The 17792-nt window shown below is 52.0% G+C and overlaps 1 protein-coding gene across 1 annotated transcript; it reads right to left on the bottom strand.

Moving 5' to 3' along the window:
- Window positions 1–1329: 1329 nt before the first annotated feature.
- On the bottom strand, window positions 1330–17294 carry LOC140411756 (carbohydrate sulfotransferase 9-like). Its single transcript, XM_072500739.1, has 2 exons — window positions 17146–17294; window positions 1330–2812 (listed from the first exon to the last, which is right to left on the bottom strand). Exons 1-2 carry the CDS (start codon window positions 17249–17251, stop codon window positions 2049–2051), a joined length of 870 nt encoding a protein of 289 aa, XP_072356840.1. The 5' UTR covers window positions 17252–17294; the 3' UTR covers window positions 1330–2048.
- Window positions 17295–17792: the final 498 nt, after the last annotated feature.

Raw genomic sequence — 17792 nt, 5'->3', positions numbered from 1 at the left:
GAGACAGGAGGTTTCGAGGGATGTGAGGAAAGATTCTTTCACCCGGAGGGTGGTGGGAGTCTGGAACCCGCTGCCTGAAAGGGTGGTGGAGGCAGAGACCCTCATGATATTGAAGAATTTTTAGATGTGCACCTGCGATGCCAAGGCAGACAAGGTTATGGGCTAAGTGCTGGAAAATGGAATAAGAATGGTTAGGTGGTTGTTTTTGACCAGGGCAGACGTGATGGGCCGAAGGGCCTTTTGTGTGCTCTATGACTCTCAGGAGACCAAAACTGTTGCCAAATACAACTGGAGCAAAACCTCCCTACAATACTTGATCTGTCTTCCGAATCACTTGCTGAACCTGCATATTATGCCATCCCAGACGCCCCTCACCCTACAAGTACCAACACAGTATGGCAGGGTACCCCCCCCCCCCCCCCCCACACCCCTCCACCCCCAACAACCTCAACAACCATGCAGGGCACTCCCTGGGCTCGATTGCCACTGTACGAAAAGGCCAGTGCCACTCGTGCCAGCCTGGCATTGCCAAGGTACCTAGGTAGCACTTCCAGCTGGCATGGGCACTGACAGGGTTCCAGGTTGGCACTGCCAAGCTGGTACTGCCAAGGTGCCAAGCTGGCATTTTCTTTGCGCGTGTGAGGGGGGAAGGGTTGCCCGGCGTGGGTACTGGGGGACCGGGGAGCCTCCCATAGTGCGTTCAGGCTGGGGTTGAGGGCGGGGATTGTTTGGGGGCCTTGGCGATCGGGGTGCCATTTAAAAATGGTGTCCCGATCTCTCCCTACAATGAGGAGTTCCAGCGAGCAGAGCTCCCCACTGTACAAAACGGGCCTATGTGTGCCTCGGCCGCGCATTCCCCGTACAGGCCCCTTATTCAACGTTGAATAGCCATGTGTTTCTCAGCATTGTAAGAGCTGAGAACCACGCGGCCTAAATGCGTTCGCTAGAGGACTCTGTTCCTTTTTGGGAGAATTGCACCCTTAATGTCTTCAGCCTTTCATTCCAGGAACTAATCAAGTGAACTCTCTGTGGATCATGGGAATATTATGACATGACACGTGTCAAATTTCCAGGCATTTTGCAAAATGTGGGGGGTGGGAGGAACGCTGTGGTGAGAGGGGGAGGGGGGGGCGGACTTCCGGGTGGGAAGCAATCTGACATAAAGTCAGCTGACTGTTTTAGAGCCCCATCCAACCTGTAACTTCTACCTGCCTGTCCAGTTAGCTTAAAGTTACCCTCAAGATATTCCCAATCCAAGTCTAGTAACTGTTGTTTATAGAAATGTACATTTTGTACTAATAACTTTGCACAGATATAAATATCCAGGCAATAGGGCAGTACAGTGGTTAGCACTGATGCATCACAGCGCGAGGTCACAGGTTCGATCCCAGGTCACTGTCCGTGTGGAGTTTGCACATTCTCCTCGTGTCTGTGTGAGTCTCACCCTCACAACCCAAAGATGTGCAGGGTAGGTGAATTGGCTAAATTGCCACTTAATTGGAAAACAAGTATTGGGCACTCTAAATTTATATAAAAAGAAATTTTTAAAAAATGAATATCCAGACAATTGTTTCTGCTTTTCTTCTTGGTTGTGGGAGGAATGTTGTCCAAGACATCAGGGGAATTCACTTCCTCCTCTGTTGGTATTTCGCTGGGATTTACTTGGTCCCAATCAGAGAGAAGTAAAGTTGGCGCTGGGGAATTGAGGTTCACCCACCTCAGGGGTCAGTGCCTGAAGTGACCTCTTACAGGTTCTGGATGGTGCTGCCAAATTGGAAATAAAAACTAACATCTCCCCCACAGAGGAGTGACCTCTGCCGTGCCAACGTTGACATGTTCTGACATTTCCCATAACCGTCTTTCCGACCAAAGTGTTCTGGCCCACAACCGCTTGGACATCAGCTGTGGAAAACCGCCCATCCTGTGAGTTATATTTGACCCCAGGCCCCACGGGTGAATTTCAGGCAAACACCCATCCCACACCCAACCCCCACTGCTGGGACTTAAAGCTGTGCGGGTCCATGGCTGCTGTTGCCTTTTGACATTGTTTAGGTCAGAGTTGAAGCACTGGTGAAATTGAAGGCGGCAAAGTCGTTGCGGTAGAATTGAAGCAGCTCACCCACCAGCTGTGTTGAGAGCTGGTTGAAGCGCTGCTCCGTCAGCCACCGGGATGGCGGGCTCTCTTCCGAATCCTGGAACTCAGGCAGCTCCACCCCTTCCGGGACACCTATCCGTTGCAAAAGATGTCTCACCTCTTGGCCGAGGAGCCCGTGTGCCACGATGTAGTCGTACCGGACAAGACACGGGTGGCACAGCTGGACAAGGGGCTTCCAGCTGGCGGTTGGCTTCAACCCCTGTCCCATCACACGTCGAACAAATGCTTCGAAGGATCCCGCTGCATCGTCATGGCGACGGTAAGTGGAGAGCAGGCGCCAGAAGGGGTCTCTGATGAAGATGATTTTGGTGTAGGATGCCAGCAGGCGACCGATGGTGGTGGTGTCGTATTGGCTCAGGTCCTGGAGAGGTGCCCGTAGGGGAACACTCTCATTCACCATCTTCTCCACTTGCCCTGGTACCTCATTCAGCATCTTTAATACCTGCTCCCAGTTCGCTGGGCCAACATCAGGCACGCTGCAGTATACCAGCTCGTGACGCTCATTAACTCTTAGCCTGGAGAAGTTGCTGGACCGAAGCAGCCTGCTGACCTTTGGCCCGCGACTGCAGAATGACCTCAGCAGCTTTTTCCTCAGCTGCTGATTGTGGAGGAAGGAGTCAAAGGTCACAGGCACGCTCACTGCCGCAGACTCAGGACCTGCAGCGGCAAAAGAAATAAACCACTCCATGTCAGGATATCATTTAAAAGCATTCTGCTATTTAAGTCAGCTCTATTCCTTCTATTCCACTTGGTTCAGCAACACACTGGGGCCTATCCAGGCACTTAAGCTACAGCCTGTCACCAGGTAGCCTCCAATCGAACATCATTCCAGGCCTCTTCTGCCTCCACTCTTTTGCCCAGAAATCTACTCCAAGCATTGATTACCCTGTGTGTAAAGCAATGCATCAAATCAAAGTTGCAGCACAGAAATAGGCCATTTTTTTGACATAAATTGCAAAAGGTTAGCACTGCGGGTACAGTGATTCAGGAGGAAAATGGAACGTTGGCCTTTATTGCAGGAGGAATGGAGTATCAAAGTAGGGAAGCCTTGACACAGTGGTACAGGGCACTGGTGAGGCCACACCCAGAGCAATGTGTACCGGTTTCGCCGCCTTACTTAACGCGGGAGGTACTTGCATTGGAAGTGGTTCAGAGAAGGTTCACTCGACTGATTCCTGGGATGTGGGCCATTTCTTATAAGATAAGGGTGAGCACATTGGAGTTCAGAAGAATGGCAAGTGATCTTATAGAAAGCTATGAAGTTCTGAGGGGGGGGGGGGGGGGCAGTCAGGGTGGGTACTCGAGGATGTTTCCCCATGGATTCCCAGAACTAAGGGGGATGGTTTCAAAATAAGGGTCCCCTCCATTTACGGGGGAGATGGAGAAAATGTATTCTCTCAGAGGGTCGCTTGTCTTAGAAATTCTCTTCCACAGAGTCAACTGGAAGGTGGGTCATTGAACATATTGAAGGTTGGGCTAGACATGTGCTTGATTGACATGGGAGTGGAGGGTAATGGGGGGGGGACAGGCGGCAAGGTGAAGTGAAGGCCTAGCCAGATCAACCATGATCCTTTTCAATGGCGGAGCGGGATTTGGGGGGTGATTGGGGGGGGGGGGCCTCACTCCAACACAAATACTTTGGATCTCATGACTTTACCAGCGGGCCCAACAGTCCCTCTTAGCATTTACTCTTCTTGTGAGTTATTAGTTCCAACCACCTTTAACCATTCTTCCAACCACCTTTTCCTTTACCTTACCCACCTATCTTACCCAGTCTTGGATGTTGTGCGCCACCTCCTCACGTCATGTGACAAAATGTCTCCTCCCCTCTGTTCTAAATTTCTTAAATTTAATCTTTTATCACATTTCCCTCATCCAGCATTCCCTCAAATACAGGAGGTTGCTCCCCACACTATCCCACATTTTCAGACTTTCTGCCCCCATGATCTGCATTCGAACCATAAAAGGTACCAATTTTTCAGATTGTTTGAAGCTCCACATTGTACCACCTGCTCCACGTTGTGCCACGGCAGCTAAACTGATATCTTCATCATGAAGAAAGGTTCGCAAACGTCAATGCAATTGTGCATCTCTTCAACGCATGAGGGAATTGACTGGTACAAAAGGTGAAGCCACACAGGATCAGAGGTGAGGTGGTAAGATGGAAACAGAGCTGGCTCGGTCACAGAAGGCAAAGGGTAGCAGTAGAAGGGTGTTGTTCTGAATGGAAGGTTGCGGCTAGTGGTGTTGCACAGGGATCGGTGCTGGGGCCTCTGTTGTTTGCAGTATACGTAAATGATTTGGAGGAAAATGTAGCTGGTCTGATTAGTAAGTTCGCAGATGACACCAACTTTGGTGGAGTGACAGATAGTGTTGAGGATTGTCATAGATAGGTTGAGACTTGGGCAGAACAATGGTAACTGGGATTTAATCCAGACAAATGTGAGGTTATGCATTTTGGTAGGTTTAACATAGAGGGGAAATATTCCGTAAATCGCAAAACTCTCAGGAATATAGAAAGTCAGAGATATCTGGGTGTGCAGGGCCACAGATCTTTGAAAGTGGCAACACAAGTGGACAAGGTAGTCAAGAAAGCATACGGAATGCTTACCTTCATTGGACGGGGCATCGAGTGTAAATACTGGCAAGTCATGCTACAGTTGTATAGAAACTTGGTAAGGCTGCACTTGGAATATTGCGCACAATTCTGGTCGCCACATTACCAGAAGGATGTGGAGGCTTTAGAGAGGACGCAGAGGAGGTTTACCAGGATGTTGCCTGGTCTGGAGGGTGTTAGCTGTGTGGAGAGGCTGAATAGACTCGGACAGTTTTCATTAGAACGACGCAGGTTGAGGGGAGACCTGATAGAGGTCTACAGGATTATGAGGGGCATGGATAGAGTGGATGGGCAGGCACTCTTTCCCAGGATGGAGGGGTCAGTCACCAGGGGGCATAGGTTTAAGGTCGATGGGGCAAAGTTTAGTGGAGATGTGCGAGACAGGATGTTTACATGGAGGGTGGTGAGTGCCTGGAACGCGTTGCCAGGGGAGGTTGTGGAAGCAGATACATTAACGGTGTTCAAAAGGCATCTGGTAATGAGGGATATGGCACTGGGAAGTGCGGAGGGTTTTGGTCAAGGGTGGTATCATGACCGGTACAGGTTTGGAGGGCCGAAGGGCCTTTCCTGTGTTTCTTTGTTCTTTGTTCTTGGAATTGGCCATGTTAAAAAATTGCTGCTTGGTGTTCAAAGCTGGGCAGGTTAGGTGGGGTTACAGGGATAGGGCTGGGGAGTGGGTCTAAGTAGAGTGCTCTTCCAAAGGGTCAGTGCAGACTCGATGGGCCAAATGGCCTCCTTCTGCACTGTAGGGATTCTACGGATTCTATGGAATTACTGTCCACAGTCTCTGAAATCCTTGCACTACTGCAGTTCTAGCCTCTCGTGCATCTCCCATGTGCCTGACCAGTGTGTGTGTGTGTGTGGAGGGGGGGGGGGATGCTGTAGCTGTATCTTCAGCCATCTAAGTCTGGTAAGGAGTCTTACCACACCAGGTTAAAGTCCAACAGGTTTGTTTGGAATCACTAGCTTTCAGAGCGCAGCTCCTTCATCAGGTGAATGAAGAGGAGGGTTACACAAACACGTATTTAGACAAAGTCAATGATGCAAGACGATACTTTGAATGCGAGTCTTTGCAGGTAATTAAGTCTTCATAGGTCCAGACGGGGCAACTGGAGAGAGGGATAATCACAGGTTAAAGAGGTGTGAATTGTCAGGGTCCCAGACGCGACCCCAGATACGTAAACAGCGCCCTGGACCCCGCCAGACGCGACTACCTCCCTTCCACAAGAGCTGACATCTGCCATCGGATCCCAGGATCATCCAGCAGCAGCCGCCGACCGAGGAAGTGAGGGAAACGCGGCGGTCTGCAGGTCAGACTGAAGCAATGTATTTTCAAGACCCCTCTCCCCAGCATTCTCCTGGCAAACATCCAAGCGATCGAAAACAAGCTGGATGAACTTAACGCCAGACTTACCTCTCAGAGGGAAGTAAGAGACTGCTGTGTGCTCTGTTTCACAGAGACATGGCTCACCCCCGCCTCACCGGACTGTGCCATACAACCTGAAGGTTTCTCAATTCACCGGGTGGACCGCACGGCATCATCAGGCAAAGCGAAGGGTGGAGGGGTGTGCCTCCTCATCAACTCCTCCTGGTGCTTGGATGTGGCGACTCTGGCGACCTACTGCTCCCCGGATCTGGAATACCTGACCGTGAAGTGCCGCCCATACTATCTTCCACGTGAGTTCACTTCAGCCATTATCACAGCGGTCTACATCCCACCGAAGGCAGTAGTGAGGAAGACGCTGGACGAACGAGACACAGTAATAAACAACTACGAAACAGAACACCCAGAGGTCTTGTTCATCATGGCCGGAGACTTCAACAAGGTCAACCACAAGAGTGTACTGCCAAAATTCCACCAGCACATCTCCTGTCCCACCAGGGGCGACAACACTCTTGACCACTGCTACTCAAAAATCAAGGGCGCCTACCGTTCCATCCCCCGACCGCACTTTGGGAAATCAGACCATAAGACGGTGCTCCTTCTCCCGGCATACAAGCAGAAACTCAAGCGGGAGAATCCAGCTAAGAAGGTTGTGCAGTGCTGGTCCGAGGAGACAGAAGATCTCCTACGTGACTGCTTAGAGACAGTGGACTGGTCCATATTTAAGAACTCAGCGACCAACTTAAATGAGTATGCCACCACCGTCACAGACTTCATCAGCAAATGTGTGGACGACTGCATGCCAAAGAAAGCAGTACATGCGTTCCCCAACCGGAAACCATGGCTCAATCGCGAGATTGACTCCCTACTGCAGGACAGATCTGAGGCGTTCAAGGCAGACGACCCTGAACTATACAAGAAATCCAGGTACGACCTCCGCAAAGCCATCCGGAATGCCAAGAGAGAATATCAAACCAAGCTAGAGTCACAGACAGACTCTCGGCGGTTGTGGCAAGGACTAAACACCATAACGGGCTACAAAGCGAAGCCGAACAGTACCTCTGGCAGCAGTGCACCCCTCCCCGATGAACTCAATGCATTCTATGCTCGGTTCGAGCAGGTAACCAACAATCCGCTGGCGAGTGCCCCAGCAGCCCAGAATTCACCCATACCCACCATCACAGCTTCCGAAGTCAGATGGGCTTTCCTGAAAGTGAACCCTCGGAAGGCGACGGGCCTGGACGGGATCCCTGGTCGTGCACTCAGAGCCTGCGCGGACCAGCTGGCAGAGGTATTCACGGACATCTTTAACCTGTCCCTACTCCACTCCGAGGTCCCCACCTGCTTCAAGAAGACCACCATCATACCGGTACCAAAGAAGAACCAGGCAACGTGCCTCAATGACTACCGACCAGTGGCCCTGACTTCAGTCGTAATGAAGTGCTTCGAGAGGTTGATCATGAAGCGCATCACCTCCATACTCCCAGAACGCCTTGATCCACTGCAATTCGCATACCGCTGCAACCAGTTGTAAGGTTTTCGGGCAATTCGGCCTTTTTGGACTGCCCAAGGATAAAACCCAGAGACTGTAAACTGACTTTTCAGCCAAGAGAACGTAACCAGATTTCCCAGCAGGCTTGATCCGCTGAGCTGAGTAGGGGCATAGGTATTTACAAACCCCCCTCTAGGAGCTACAAGGAAGAAGGAGCCAGACAACGAGATAAGATTAAAACACAGACAAAGGGGCACGGGAATACACAGGGGGCCTGCCTGCAAGCAGGACAATGGGATGGTCATAGCCCCATGCAGATGTAAATGACCTGGCCTCCACCAGAGCAGAATCCAATTAACACCCCATCAACATAGCAAGGTGAGAATAGCAGCCATCTCCGGAGCAGCTGGAAGACTGAAAATCTTCACAAGAGAGCTTAACCTTGCTATCCCAAAAAGCAGACTGTCTGGGCTCAGTATATTGCGCTGGAAAAGCCCCTTGGAGATAAACGGTAGAAAAAACCAAGTTGGAGGCGGACCTGGGGGAGGTACTCCAATCTTGACAGAAGCCACCGGCAGGAACTCACTGGGAGGAGGGGGCGGAGTCGGCGCCAAATTCAAATCGCGGCAGGTCTGCCTGGCTGGAAGGAGCGGACCTGCGAGGAAAACCCGGAAGCGAACAGCTCTGACCGGCTCAAAGGGGGCGGGACCAGCGGGAACTTTAAACTTGGACTGATACAACGCAAAGGAGGAGGAAAACCCGGAAGTCGACAGCTCTGACCGGCTCAAAGGGGGCGGGACCAGCGGGAACTTTAAACCTTACCAATTCAATGCAAAAGGGGCTGGCCGAACACAGGAAAAAGCCTGGTAAAACGGATATAAAAGGGGCTGTGTTTCGATTGAGGGTCTCTTGGCTCGACCTCTCCACCTTTGACTTGACCTCTGCAGCCTGTGACTGTAAGTACCCTGCAGCAGCTTGCGAAACTCCCTTGACCTTGATAGTGGTTGAGGCTTTGGGGAAGGGGACTTGATTTGTGTTCTGTGCCATTGCTAAAACTGTGTAACAATAAGATTTTTCGTTGTGTCCGTTATAGTACTTTCTGAATAGACTTAGTTTGTGTTAGAGTTTAAGATTTTATTATAATTTCTTCTGTTTGATGATTTTGACCTGGGTTTTGCAATAAACCTTGATTTGCTGATAATTGGAGTCGTTTAAATTCTTCAATCTCTCACCAGCGATCTCTGACCAAGTCATTGTTAAGATATTCCTCACCTTAATTCCGGGTTCAAGAATCTAGGGTCATCTTGAGCGATTCACTCAGGACAGGCTGCTGGTTAGGTAATAAACAGCAGTGTCCTATTCTCTCTCTTGGGAAAGCTACTACAGCGAAGTAGGAACCGGGTGGGTGTTGCACCACCGGCAAGAGAGAGAATCACCTGGGCATTGGTAGGGGTCTGGATATCTGTGTGATATAAGCCTCAGGCTTCCGGTTAGGGATAAACGGCAGGCTTGATTCAGTGCTCTCTTCCGTGGAGGTGTCCCAGTGCGGCATCCCCTGGCCTCTGAAGTTTCAGTGCCAGCTGGAGAGAGACACACACAGATACTCAAACCCCAGATATCGGCCCAGTAGTGGAGTAGCAGAGATGGCACCCTCTACAATGGCGACCGCGGCAGGACCCCGGTGGTTTGGAGTATGTGACTTGGCAGAGAGGGTGAGGGAACGAAGTAAAATGGAGGAGAGAATCTTCTCGTATATGTGGCAAAAGGTCGACCTCACCAAACCTTGGGTCTCAGAACTAATCAATGCGGAGCAACCGGTAATGGCAGCGGCCGCATGGACAGAAAGTAAGGCGCACAAAAAGCACTTGGAGAAGGCAGTTTGGCTGGTCTGCCTGTCCCAGCAGGTAGTCAAAACAGAGCGAAGGGTCGAAGAATTAGAGCAGGAGTTGGGAGAAGTGAGGGCCAGCGCAGGGGACAGCGCGAGCGCAGCGGAACGACTGCGGGAGGAATTGGCAGAAATTAAACGGGGCAGCCTACAGGAAAGCGAGTCTAACCGGTGCGAGAAGGACTATCTCCACTGCCAGATAGTGGAGGGTAAAGAAAAGGAACGGAGGCTCCAGGAACTCTATGATCGGAGTACAGAGCAGTGTAGGAAGCTGGAGGGGAAGTTCCGGGACATCCAGGCAGCGTACCGAGTGGCTCGCGAGGAAGTAGGGGACTGTGTCCATGGGCCGTGCCAGGCACGAATAACGGAGTTGGAGGAGACCTTGTCCAAGTTCAGGGGACAGATACACCTGGTAGGTCCAGGGGGGTTCCCTAGGGGCAAGGTGCTCCTCGCAGCGGATGATTCCCCAAAGGCCAAGGGGAATAGACCGCCTCCTGAGGCACCGGGATTGTGTCCGGGTCGGCAGGGGGGGATCGGACTGCACGTTCAGGGGCAAGTCCAAGGGGGGTCGGCAGGGTACCCCCAGCTGGCGGCGTGTCCGCCTGGTTTCGTATGTGGGTCCCCATGGGATGGGGACAGACCGCTGCCTGGGATGCCGGTGATGGGGCCGGGTCAGCAGGTAGGGTTTGGACCGCCCGGTCAGGGGCAGGTCCAAGGGGGGTCAGTGGTGTATCCCCAGATAGCGGCGTCTCCTATATGGGTAGTTAGCCCGGGGACAGGGGGGCTACCCAACGGGGCAGGAGAGCTGGACAGTGGGGAGGAGGAGCAGGAACCCCAGGTAGGGCAGATGTGCCCTGTCAGGCAGAGAAGGTATGGTCCCCCGGCGGGGCTGGCAGATAGGGGACTGGTTGAGGGCGACATTATCATTCCTCATGGGGCATCCGCGCTCAGGGGGATGGTGGCCCACGTTCCCAGGCTAACTCCAAAAGGGGATCCGTCGCTTCATTTTATGGAGGTGGAGCAGGCAGCCAGCATTAATGACTGCGACGAGGGGGAGCAAATAAGGATGCTCCTGATGACCCTAGATCCCCAACTATGCAGGGCAGTGACCTCCGGGAATGGGGGACGACCTGACACATGGGTGGCAGCACGGACTGCTGTTCTGGAGGCAATGGGCTTGAATCTGGGTAGCACTTTCATGAGGGTGGGGGAAACCAAGCAGCAGCTAGGGGAATCGCCAAATATGTTCGCAGACAGGCTGTGGACTGTCTATGTGGAGGCGTGTGGGACTCCCGCGGATAGGCAGAATTTAGATGAGAGAACAGCCCACTGGCTGAAGACCCTCGTAGCTAACTGCCTCCCTCACGTTAGGGCAAAGGCCGAACACTGGTTCGACCCGCAGAGTCCGGACCTTAATGAGGCAGAGGTCCTTAGAAAACTCACCCTTGCATATCACAATGGGGAAAGGAGTGAGGAAAAGCCCCTTAAGGGTAAGGTGCATGAAATCGCGCCAGCAGCCCCTAAGAGAGAGTGGAAGCATGAGGGCACCCGGACCTCCGACAAGAAACCGGTATGCTACGGGTGTGGGAAGGCCGGGCATTTCAAGAGGGAATGTAAAAACCCTAGCAAGCAGGAGAGGGCTCCCGCAGTAGAGAGTCAGACCCCGGCGGCAGGAGCAGCTGCCCCGGAAACCATCGAGGTAAGTAAAATTTTAGCCCTTTTGCAAGGCTCAGGACAGGTGGCAATGGCAACGGGCCAGGGCCTGCCCGCACCCACACCACAAGAACCCGTATGACTACCCAGGGAGCAGCCTCAGGAAAAAGGGAGCGCAGGGGTAGTTCTAGCCCCAGACCCTGGTCCGGTCCAGGTGCAGGGTCCCATTCTGGAGGCTTCCTCAGCGGCTATTTGCAGTTTAAATCCCTTAAGGTGGGACCCATGCGAACGCCACATCAGTCAATTTAAATTGTTCCACCCCATAAGGGCAAGAAAGAGCAAGGTGGGGGGAAGACTGGGGGTGGTAGTGGAGAAACCCCCCGCAGAATTAACGACGGTGGGGGAGGTCCCTGACTCCACGGTCACACAACCGGTGACAAGGTGCTGTCCCGAAGGGGCAGTCCCAAAGAGACCGACAGTGCTGCAAGCACCCAGCCCAGGGACAGTAACGATTCCCAAGCCCTTACCTGTGGGTCAGGTGGCCTGCCTTAGTATAGAGGCTAAGGAGGCGGAGGAAGTGGAGGTATCACCTTGGGCTTGGGAACCAGTCAGGGGACGAAGGAGCAATCGGGTCTCCAAGCCCCCTCTAAGATGGTCCCCATCACACCTCCCTAGAACCCGGTCCCGCAGTAAGGGGGCCCGAGTAGAAGGGAACGCTGAGGGATCCCCGAACCCTGTTGGGGAAGGAGAGGCAAGGGGCAGCCCGAACCCCCGGGAGGGGACGGTCTGGCCCGAGCCGTTGGACCAAACAGGTGAACTGCCCCAGTTTAGCGGGGCACAGTTTTAATTTGGCCACCCGGAGACGGGTGGCATTGTATATATCATTTTCCCCCTGCTAGTTCTAATTAGTGTGTAGTGGTGTGTGGGTATGTAGGATCGTGGGATCACAGAAGCGCCTAGTGCAATGGTATAATGATGGAGCAGCAGGCACTAGGACCCTGGTGGAGCCGGGCTGTGGACACAGAACCACAGACAGGCTGCGGCAACTTCAAAGCGGGAGCTGCTGCTGCCGCCGGATAGCAGCAGGCACTAGGACCCTGGTGGAGCCGGGCTGTGGACACAGAACCACAGACAGGCTGCGGCAATTTCATGTTGATTTCACAACTTCAAAGCGGAAGCTGCTGCTGCCGCTGGATAGAACCCATGCACTTTAAGGTAGGTAGGTCTGTAGAGGCAAGGATGTGTTTTGTCTGTTTTACAGATGGGGCACCCGACGATGTGGAGCTTGCTGATGATCTTGGCGATGGTGGGACCGGGAGAACTCCGCAGAGGCGAGACAGAAGAGTCCTTCGTCTACGGGTGCTCTGGCGGCAGAGCCCCTCTTGTCACTACCGGACAGGGAGGCCAGGTGGCCACAGAGCAGACCCGCTACTCACACCTGGGGAGGTGGCCTGGGTGGCTGGGGTCGAACTCGACCAGGTACTCCAGCCACCAGAGCTTCACCTATGGAGAGGCCTCTGTACTCTGCGAGGAGATACAGGTGGCGACTGACCGGGTTAGGGTGACTGAGGGCAGGCGGGTGTGTTTAACCTGTGAGGGGGACGTTCCTTTGGGGAGATGGTGGTGGCTCAGGAAGCTGAGGCTGGACATGAGGGATCGGTCCTCGGACTGGGAACGCCTGGACAACAACACCTACCGGACCATCACGGGGTCACCGGATAGGATCACCGTTTGCTGGGATAAGTGGTGGGCTTCTGACCAGGGCATTTATTTGTGTTTATGGGGGTCTACCAAGGCATGTCCACAAGGGGCATTGATCACTTTTGTAAGGTGATGGCAGAACCCAGGGAACGGGATGAATTGACCGCACTGGGGAGGGATGTGTAACGCCCAGGGAAGGGATGACTGTAAAAGCTACCGAACTGCTGGTTCAGGTAAAGCGACCCCTGCCCACAGCCCAACCAATCGACCCTCACAACTGTCCGATCACCACCAGGGGGGCCTGAGAATGGTTTAGTGTTTGTCCCCACAAAGAAAATGCTGTACCAGGGGGTACATTATGCTGTCGCCTCAGTTGGACTGAACCTCTCAGCTGCAGGTATCGACGACGGAGGAAAAATGAAGAGCCTTCAACGGGAAGAAGCGAAGTGCAGCCCAGAAAAGAGGATCCTTAGTGAAATAAAGAGATTCAAATGTAAATAGTTGTATGGATTCGCGGGTTTCAGTTATTTGATTGTGATATATGTACAGGGACCCTTACGTTTGGGGTTCCGGTGAAATGTGTGTATGTTACTGTGTTGAAATTAAGTATGGTCTTGTCTTTCCCTTTCAATGAAATTAGGGGTAGCCTAGATTAAGGGAACTGTCTTGGGACTTGTAGTTTCGCATGTTGTTGAGGGGGGGGGGGCCTACGGTCCACACAAAAGGAAATGATTGCCCTTCACCTGTGTCGATACGGTCCAAGCAGGTAGGGACGTATCGAAGGGGCATCTGTAAGGTTTTCGGGTAATTCGGCCTTTTTGGACTGCCCAAGGATAAAACCCAGAGACTGTAAACTGACTTTTCAGCCAAGAGAACGTAACCAGATTTCCCAGCAGGCTTGGTCCGCTGAGCTGAGTAGGGGCATAGGTATTTACAAACCCCCCCCTAGGAGCTACAAGGAAGAAGGAGCCAGACAACGAGATAAGATCAAAACACAGACAAAGGGGCACGGGAATACACAGGGGGCCTGCCTGCAAGCAGGACAATGGGATGGTCATAGCCCCATGCAGATGTAAATGACCTGGCCTCCACCAGAGCAGAATCCAATTAACACCCCATCAACATAGCAAGGTGAGAATAGCAGCCATCTCCGGAGCAGCTGGAAGACTGAAAATCTTCACAAGAGAGCTTAACCTTGCTATCCCAAAAAGCAGACTGTCTGGGCTCAGTATATTGCGCTGGAAAAGCCCCTTGGAGATAAACGGTAGAAAAAACCAAGTTGGAGGCGGACCTGGGGGAGGTACTCCAATCTTGACAGAAGCCACCGGCAGGAACTCACTGGGAGGAGGGGGCGGAGTCGGCGCCAAATTCAAATCGCGGCAGGTCTGCCTGGCTGGAAGGAGCGGACCTGCGAGGAAAACCCGGAAGCGAACAGCTCTGACCGGCTCAAAGGGGGCGGGACCAGCGGGAACTTTAAACTTGGACTGATACAACGCAAAGGAGGAGGAAAACCCGGAAGTCGACAGCTCTGACCGGCTCAAAGGGGGCGGGACCAGCGGGAACTTTAAACCTTACCAATTCAATGCAAAAGGGGCTGGCCGAACACAGGAAAAAGCCAGGTAAAACGGATATAAAAGGGGCTGTGTTTCGATTGAGGGTCTCTTGCTCGACCTCTCCACCTTTGACTTGACCTCTGCAGCCTGTGACTGTAAGTACCCTGCAGCAGCTTGCGAAACTCCCTTGACCTTGATAGTGGTTGAGGCTTTGGGGAAGGGGACTTGATTTGTGTTCTGTGCCATTGCTAAAACTGTGTAACAATAAGATTTTTCGTTGTGTCCGTTATAGTACTTTCTGAATAGACTTAGTTTGTGTTAGAGTTTAAGATTTTATTATAATTTCTTCTGTTTGATGATTTTGACCTGGGTTTTGCAATAAACCTTGATTTGCTGATAATTGGAGTCGTTTAAATTCTTCAACCTCTCACCAGCGATCTCTGACCAAGTCATTGTTAAGATATTCCTAACCTTAATTCCGGGTTCAAGAATCTAGGGTCATCTTGAGCGATTCACTCAGGACAGGCTGCTGGTTAGGTAATAAACAGCAGTGTCCTATTCTCTCTCTTGGGAAAGCTACTCCAGCGAAGTAGGAACCGGGTGGGTGTTGCACCACCGGCAAGAGAGAGAATCACCTGGGCATTGGTAGGGGTCTGGATATCTGTGTGATATAAGCCTCAGGCTTCCGGTTAGGGATAAACGGCAGGCTTGATTCAGTGCTCTCTTCCGTGGAGGTGTCCCAGTGCGGCATCCCCTGGCCTCTGAAGTTTCAGTGCCAGCTGGAGAGAGACACACACAGATACTCAAACCCCAGATATCGGCCCAGTAGTGGAGTAGCAGAGATGGCACCCTCTACACAGTCCACATCAGACACCATTTCCCTGGCCCTACGCTCATCCCTAGAGCATCTCGAAAACAAGGACTCCTATATTAGACTCCTATTTATTGACTACAGCTCCGCCTTCAACACCATAATCCCAGCCGAGCTCATATCAAAGCTCCAAAACCTAGGACTTGGCTCCCCACTCTGCAACTGGATACTCGATTTTCTGACCAACAGACCACAATCAGTAAGAATGAACAACAACACCTCCTCCACAATAGTCCTCAACACCGGCGCCCCGCAAGGCTGCGTACTTAGCCCCCTACTCTACTCCCTGTACACACACGACTGCGTGGCAAAACTTGGTTCCAACTCCATCTACAAGTTTGCTGGCGATACGACCATAGTGGGCCGGATCTCGAATAACGATGAGTCCGAATACAGGAGGGAGATAGAGAACCTAGTGGAGTGGTGTAGCGACAACAATCTCTCCCTCAATGCCAGCAAAACTAAAGAGCTGGTAATTGACTTCAGGAAGCAAAGTACTGTACACACCCCTGTCAGCATCAACGGGGCTGAGGTGGAGATGGTTAGCAGTTTCAAATTCCTAGGGGTGCACACCTCCAAACATCTGTCCTGGTCCACCCACGTCGACGCTACCACCAAGAAAGCACAACTTATACTTCCTCAGGAAACTAAGGAAATTCGGCATGTCCACGTTGACTCTTACCAACCTTTACAGATGCACCATAGAAAGCATCCTATCGGGCTGCATCACAGCCTGGTATGGCAACTGCTCAGCCCAGGACCGCAAGAAACTTCAGAGAGTCGTGAACACAGCCCAGTCCATCACACGAACCGTCTCCCATCCATTGACTCCATCTACACCTCCCGCTGCCTGGGGAAAGCGGGCAGCATAATCAAAGATCCCTCCCACCCGGCTTACTCACTCTTCCAACTTCTTCCATCGGGCAGGAGATACAGAAGTCTGAGAACACGCACGAACAGACTCAAAACAGCTTCTTCCCCACTGTCACCAGACTCCTAAATGACCCTCTTATGGACTGACCTCATTAACACTACACCCTGTATGCTTCATCCGATGCCAGTGCTTATGTAGTTACATTATTAATGTTGTGTTGCCCTATTGTGTATTTTCTTTTATTCCCTTTTCTTCTCATGTACTTAATGATCTGTTGAGCTGCTCGCAGAAAAATACTTTTCACTGTACCTCGGTACACGTGACAATGAACAAATCCAATCCAATCCAAGAAGGAGGCCATTTGGCCCATCGAGTCTGCACCGACCCACTAAGCCCTCACTTCCACCCTATCCCCGTAACCCAATAACCCCCCCCCCTAACCTTTTTGGTCACTAAGGGCAATTTAGCATGGACAATCCATCTAACCTGCACGTCTTTGGACTGTGGGAGGAAACCGTAAAACCCGGAGGAAACACACGCAGACACGGGGAGAACGTGCAGACTCCGCACAGACAGTGACCCAGCGGGGAATCCAACCTGGGACCCTGGTGCTGTGAAGCCACAGTGCTATCCACTTGTGCTACTGTGCCGCCCACAAAATCTAGCAATGTTACTACAATGTTACCATCTCCCCATGTCATTGTTTGGCTGATATAAGCTCCTGGAAAGGGCCTTGAGTTATCCCACTATACCAAAGGCACTATACGAATGAAAGTTGTTATGCTTTATAACAAAAGGTAAGAGGCATTGGTAACATTCACAATTACACGTTGATTCAGGGCTCTACCCCAGCCCCTTAAAAATTATTTCCCCAAAACACGGCAGAAACTGCTCTGTAATCTGCAGGGACCCTGCCGATTATTAACTCTCAGCACACAGCAAAGCAGTCATAAGCTGTACCTTCTCCAGTAGCAGCGAAAACGCCTGATCTCCACTCTTTATAAAAGAGCCAGCCCAGGTAACCTAGGAGCAGTAAGGTGACTGAAAGTCGTCCAGGGAAGTCCATTACTCCTCCGGATTTTCACTCTGGTACCAGGCTGAGATCAGGCAGCTCCACCAGCTCTGTATAGGTTCAACCTCAGGCACATTACAAGTCATCGATTCCCACAATCCAACTCCCACAATGCTCCACTGTTTATCTCTTCTGATACTGTTTATCTTCGACTGAATCAACACTGCACAGGAATACTGACTCCGTCAACTGTAACTCGGTATTTTAGAACTGCTTCATCGATCTCAGTTTACCACAGAACCATACAGAGGAACAGAGAAAATAGGATTGTCCGGTCCCCAGGCTGCGTGTTTCTCCACGGCGCTCCGCTCGCTGGCAGTGGGATCCTCTACTCCCGCCGCTTGTCGATGGGATTCCCCACTGAAGCCAGGATACCCACGGGCTGGGGGTGCGCTCCCGGCGGCAAAGGTGAATCGCAACGGCCGGAGAATTTACGGCCAGGAGCAAGAGGAGGCCATTCGGCCCTCTGAGCCTGTTCCGCAATTCTTTATGATCATGGCTGATTATGCAACTCAGTAACATATCCTTTGATCTC

This window comes from Scyliorhinus torazame, chromosome 4, assembly GCF_047496885.1.
Source record: "Scyliorhinus torazame isolate Kashiwa2021f chromosome 4, sScyTor2.1, whole genome shotgun sequence".
Classification (NCBI taxonomy): Eukaryota; Metazoa; Chordata; class Chondrichthyes; order Carcharhiniformes; family Scyliorhinidae; genus Scyliorhinus; species Scyliorhinus torazame.
Note: the sequence above shows the minus strand (reverse complement) of the source record. Positions and strands in the feature narration are given on the sequence as shown.

Excerpts from the sequence above, each read along its gene's own strand:
- LOC140411756 (XM_072500739.1), bottom strand. The coding sequence starts at position 17,251 with ATGGACTTCCCTGGACGACTTTCAGTCACCTTACTGCTCCTAGGTTAC. Across the intron at positions 2,813-17,145 it reads TTTCGCTGCTACTGGAGAAG|GTCCTGAGTCTGCGGCAGTG; the intron begins GTACAGCTTATG and ends TTGCCGCTGCAG.